Raw genomic sequence first — 6,000 nt, 5'->3', positions numbered from 1 at the left:
CATGCCAAGGGTTACTAGAAGCCTAAACAGCCCCAGGATGGCCTGAGCACACATGGAGCTCACCTGCTAGAGGATCTTCTTCTTCACTGCTTGTTGAAGGCAGTGGTTCTTCTAGGATTCCCCGGGAATCTGCTCCAGAAATGGCCACGGCAGAATCTCTGGTGGAAGAACTCTCAGAGGATGCAGGGGTAGAGCTAAAGGAAATCATTTTCAGGTTCTCTGTATTATATTTTCCCACTTATAAAATATTCCTATAGTACCCCCTTTCTCACAGAAGCCAAGTTGATTTCCCCAGTATACAAAGCATGTGTACTGGTTACTAAGTATGAACGTGGCTTGAAATACCCACCAACACACCCTGCCCTCCTCTCACTCACACAGTGCTTACCTGTCCTCAGGGGGCTGGGTAGGTTCCCCTGACCCATCACTCCTGCCTTGCACTTCTGTCACAACTGGTGGGGCATCTCCAGGAGTGGAGCTGCCTGCTGTGGGCTGCTCAGAACTGCCAGGTGCTGAGGTGTCACCCACAGCTTCCTCCAGGGTGCAGGAAGCCAGGCTGCTGGTGTCCATGGGAGAGCCTTCCAGTTGACTGCTGACAGCTGTCAGAGCATCAGAATCTTCAGCTCTCTCTGGGGAAAGAGAGGCTAGGAGGAAGTCACATGGAGAGGTTAGATCTCTGCTTCAAAGAGGGGGAGGCTGAATTAAGAAGCAGCCAGATCAGACTTCTCACTTCTTCACCTTCACTTCACGCTGGCCTGATGCTCCCCCCTCAATCTCATTTGCTTTAAAAAACTCATCTCAAGCCCTTTCTATTATCTGTTGAACATTTATGGTGTTCCAAGCATGCCTGTGAAACATCTTCTCTAGGCACCCGAGGTAAGGGATCCTGTCACTTTCAGATTTCCTGCAGGCATCATTTACATAAGCTCTTTGGTTCTGCTCGTCTAAACAAACAAGGTTCCTTTAAGGCAAAACCCCCTACACCCTAAGGTTTTTCCAGAGCACGTCACAGGCAGTATAGTAAAGAGCAGGAACGGCAAACAGGCTTGTTTACCCTGTTGGAACACTGCTGAGAAGAATTTTGAGGCCCCATTTCAAACCAGTGGGAAATAGTGCCATGAGATAAATGGTGTTGCCAGGATGGGAGAGCTGCTAAGTGTGCGGTCACGTGCTTGCCCATTCCTGGAAATGTTGAAGAAAAGCAAGCTTCAGAGTTACACAGATCTGGATTTTAATCACAGCTCAACCACTTACTGAGTGACCTTGGGCTAATTATTTCACTTCTGAGTTGCAGCTTATTCATGGAGATAACACCCTCTACTTTGGATGATTGTTTTTTAAAGAAGTTAAATAATAAAATAAGCATGGCATGATAGCCAGGAACAGAGTGATCACCTCAAACTGTTGGCACCATCACTAGTATCATTAAGACACTCCGATGTATATATAATCATTTGAGGACACAGAGAAGAAACCTCAACTTTAGCTAAAAAGGTAATGTGCAATATGAGACCCTACTATGAGGGCTTGAGCTTCTACTTTAGAAATTCTCTAAAGTAAGAGAGTAAAGAGAAACTACAAAGATGTCCATTCTTCCCCCCTGTTCTACCCCTACCCGCAAACCTTGAAATTCTACTCACTTATAGTGGGAGCTGGGGATAGCTCCATCTGAGTTGTTTCTGCTTCTCCACTTGGCCTTGTGGGACCCAATTCCTCTGGCTCTACAGGCATCAATAGCTGGGTAGAGCTTCCCGCTTCTCCAGTCGGGGACTGCAGCTCTTGAGGAATCTCTCCCAAGGCTGGTGGGGGTGGGAGTGTTGGTTGCTGTTGTGAGGGCTGCAGAGTGACAAGGGTCTCCTTGGGCTCAGATGCAGCTGCATCAGTTGAAGATGGGGTTGTTGGGTAGCTTTCAGGCATGGGAGTCCCATCTTTCTCGGAAAGAACGACAATGGGGTTGTTAAAAGGCAATCAGCCAAGGACCGGGGGAGCCACTCAATCAGCACATGTGGCATGACAAGTATCCCACTCAGTCAGTGATGCAGGATTCCCCTCAGTCACCAACTGCTCCTAGGAACAGCTCGTGGCTGTTCTGGTATACTCAGGATGAGGGCTAAGGCACAGTGCTATCTTAGTCCCAAGAACCAAAAGATCTGACTCTTTGTAGATCTCTATGAATTAAATCCATTCTGTGCCCTGGGTGGAAGGGGGAGAGTTCAAGTCACTTTATAATACTTGCCTCACCCTAAATACCACCTGTCCCCTTCCACCTCCCTTTTCTTGCAGTCCTGATTATCCAAGGAACATCTACAACTCTGTCTGATGGAGGCAATGGTGTTAAGACTAAATGTGAATATGCAACACACCAGGGAAAGTAGTAAGTTGTATAGTTATCTTCTAATTGGGGCTTAAAATCCCTACCCCACAACAATACAACTTACTACCTCACCCCGGCATGAACAGAATCCTCTAGCAAGGGCAGTAGGCAAAAGGCCATTTTACCTGATGACAGACCCTTTCAAAGACCTTCTACCAGATTCAGAGCACCAGGACACCTACCCTCTTTCACTGCTTTAAAAAATACTGTGTAGGCTTTGGTACAATCATTTCCCAACTCAAGTGCCAAAGGAGACAGAAGGTATAGGGAAGCAGAAGAAAGTTCTGAGGAAATAGGGGTGGGGGAGACATATAATACCATATGGACCAGTTATTAGAATCACAAAATGGCTACTGACGTTAGGAAAATTAGGAGAAATAGAAAGCATATAGTAGTAATACCATTTAGCCCACCGAGCTACCTTCCCCAAAAGCAGATTGCTCAAGGCAACATTATTAGACTTTTAGATTCCACAGACCCATGAAATTTATAGAAAAAGGAAAAAATAAAGAGACAAGAGACTAACACAGGATCACTAACTTTTAATTTAGCCAAGAAAAAAAAATCCCATTAATATCATTTAATAAAAATATTTTGATACCAAAAAAGTAGGAAATACATAATCTCTGTAATTTATAATAGTCCTTTAAATTGAACAAACTCGGCTTTTTGAAAAACTCATTAAACCTCCCTTATTCTGTTCATTTCCACTGAGGACTAGCATTTAGGAACCACTGTCATCAGGTGTTCTCATTAAGCACCACACCATGGGGGTCAGTAAAGGGAACAGGACACATGGCCTCACTACACATGCCAGAACGCAGTATAGCATAATCAGAATGAGAACCTAAAAACACAGCACATCGGAGGGGAAGTGCACCACCGTGGGAAAGACAGTAGACTGTATAGTTATCTCCAAGATGGGGTATGACCCTAAAACTATACAATCTACTACCTCATCCCACAGAGCACCAGTGTTCATCTTCAGCCCACTTGGGCCAGCTATTTGGGTCAGGATAAAAAACCAATCAATTAGCAAGAAGGGGAAAAGGGAGGGAGAGTTACCTGAGAGGTTCTGTTCAGTGGAGTCATTTGTCTTAGATGTAGTACACTGCAAAGAAAAGGGACAGACCAATGTGGGACTTTGCAAGCACATGAGATAGAGGTCAACTTTAAAACAGTTGCCATCTCCCACATATGACACATATGACCTGGATGGAAGATGGGCACTTTAGCATGCAAACATACCTCCAATTTCTCTAATACATACTCATGCTCAAGGATTGCTTGGGGACAAGGGAGAAACTGTCAGGGGGCTGACTAAACAATGAGAGGAAAGGATAATAAAAACCACATTGGAGATGGGCTTGGACATAGGACATGACCTGAACACAATCGTTGAGACAAGCAAGAAATTCTTAAAAGTTTCATCTGTATATTTCCCTTCCTTAAGCTCATTTTGTACACTCTGGCTTTTTCAATCATATGCCAGGCTTATTTCCTATCCCTTTACATGTGCTTGAAACAATGTTACTATTTATTAGGCAAAAGTTCTATACAAAGATATTTGTTAGATCAAGCTTGTTATCATTAATTGAACATTACAATATCCTTTTAAATCTGATGCCCTGTTGAGTGAGGTATAATAAAGTCTTTCACTCAAGTTTTTTTAGTTTCCTCGTATTTTTATCAGCATTTACTTCATTTATTTCAAAGCTATACTATTCAAGGTTCCAGAAGTTTCAGAAAAACCAAAATCATGTTAGAGATTTCACAAATTGAACCCTAGAAAATGACATGTGGTCATGGGGTTCAGGGTAGGAACACTTTCTCTGATCTGAAGCCTAAGCCCAACTTATTCAAATGTTGGAATGGAATCATATTGGTAAGGTTTCCCTGACACTTAAGAAGGTAATCCACCGAAACGGAATTGAACCATTAAGAGCATGGGCTTAGTCAAGGTCATTGTTCTTGTCTAGCTGTAGTCACTGAAAGTAGAGACTGTATAGTGTAACTGGTGAGTCAGGAGCTGCTCTGGTTCTGGCTCCAGTTTTCCCCAGCAAAACACCGGAGAAACAATTTTCCCTCTGGGTTTGATTTCTTTTCCCCTAAAAACCATTCAAGTGTACAGTGAATTTGAAGTGGATCATTTCTCAGTTTCAGTGTGAACGTCTAGAATCTTCAATGACTCTTGGGGCCAGCCACATGTATGCTAAAACCGTGGGAAAGTTAGGGCAGACATAGCCAAAGATGAATCCTCCCAGCTCTTGGGAATCACCTGTGCACTCTGATCCCTGTTCTCCTTATCTTCTTTGCCTTTGTCGGTTATCTTTGTTTCTTCCTCAGCTAGTTGTTTCCTGCGTTTCTCCCGCCTTTCTTCCAGCTCCTCATCCCTCAGGAATTCCAGGTGATTGACAATGGGCACTTTAACAACTGGACCAAAGAAGCAAAGATCGGAGGCTGCTCAGGGGAGGTGGGGGAGAAAGCCAAGAGGCAGAGCTTGGGGCCACAGAGAACCAGGGAAACAACTTTCCATGCACTGTCCCAGCCCTGGAAGACTCACTACTGCCCTGATAACCAAACTGCCACACACCTGAAACACAGTCATGCATGCTCTCAGCATCAAGAACTTTGCATTCCTCTGTCCAACGGGTCAGGGCTGTGGGGATGCTGGACAGGGTCCCTGTAGAGAAACAAAGGAGAGTGAGACTCTTGGCATTGTCATGCATCAATTGATCCAAAAATTGCAGTATTTCCCTAACAGGACCCAATGTCTATCACAAGGTTTGGAACATCATAGGTATCCAGATGTAATACGGTTTTTATTGCCCTTGGCTAAATCACTGAGTGGTTCTGGCTCCTATAAAATGGGATTTCTCCAGGCAGGGCAGATACTGTTCTGCTTTCCCTCAGCAGGGAAAAAGAACCAGACAAACGTTACCCTCTCTTTCACCACATAAACTTGCCTGCTTGGCTGGTAGCTGTACTCTGATCATGGAAAAAGTCATCCAGTAGTTCATCGTCAGACCGGGCAATGATGTGGACGTCATCGTTGCCCACTAGGAGGCGGGCCCGGCCTCGGCTTTGTAGGGGAAGGCTGCTGCTCAGCTGAAGGATGTCAGCAGCAGCAGAGGGACCAAGCAACCTGTAGGGTGACGGTGGGGTACCATGGTCACTGTACATCCACAGGGACACTGCAAACTGTTATTGTGAGATCCTTTCTGTATCCTCTACGAAATGCATGACATTATTATGGACCTGATCATATTGCACATAAGTCTTAGTTACTTTTCTAACTACTCCATCAGTTTGCAAACTTGTTTTGGGCTAAGGTTGCGTATTACTCCATAGTTCCTGGAACAGAGTGAGCGTCACTGATAATACCAGGCACTGTGTTAGGGTATAATATCTCTCTTGTACACCCACTACCGTCTGTGCATTGACCATTATGATAACTATATTCCTTCTTTTCACTTCGAAAATTGTTTCTCCCTAGTGGGAGAAACTCTAAGCTAAAGGGCAGGGATCCTGTCCTGACCATAGCTTAAGTGCTAAGTGTTTGGCGTATGAGATGCTTAGTGACTGCTGACTGTATGTACAGGACACTTAAGCAGAAAAACATGTTA

General features: G+C 44.5%; 1 protein-coding gene across 1 annotated transcript in view; it reads right to left on the bottom strand.

Annotated features, from left to right (window-relative positions):
- HUWE1 (HECT, UBA and WWE domain containing E3 ubiquitin protein ligase 1) overlaps nucleotides 1-6,000 on the bottom strand; it is a gene marked incomplete at its 5' end in the record, with an annotated part of 110,201 nt that overhangs the window by 16,549 nt on the left and 87,652 nt on the right. The window contains 7 exons of the mRNA XM_024758006.1: nucleotides 64-194; nucleotides 389-644; nucleotides 1,641-1,928; nucleotides 3,440-3,485; nucleotides 4,653-4,807; nucleotides 4,968-5,057; nucleotides 5,341-5,519. Coding sequence (XP_024613774.1) covers nucleotides 64-194; nucleotides 389-644; nucleotides 1,641-1,928; nucleotides 3,440-3,485; nucleotides 4,653-4,807; nucleotides 4,968-5,057; nucleotides 5,341-5,519 — 1,145 coding nt within the window. The remainder of the gene's footprint in view (nucleotides 1-63; nucleotides 195-388; nucleotides 645-1,640; nucleotides 1,929-3,439; nucleotides 3,486-4,652; nucleotides 4,808-4,967; nucleotides 5,058-5,340; nucleotides 5,520-6,000) is intronic.

Source organism: Neophocaena asiaeorientalis, unplaced genomic scaffold (genome assembly GCF_003031525.2).
Source record: "Neophocaena asiaeorientalis asiaeorientalis breed wild unplaced genomic scaffold, Neophocaena_asiaeorientalis_V1.1 scaffold685, whole genome shotgun sequence".
Classification (NCBI taxonomy): domain Eukaryota; kingdom Metazoa; phylum Chordata; class Mammalia; order Artiodactyla; family Phocoenidae; genus Neophocaena; species Neophocaena asiaeorientalis.
Note: the sequence above shows the minus strand (reverse complement) of the source record. Positions and strands in the feature narration are given on the sequence as shown.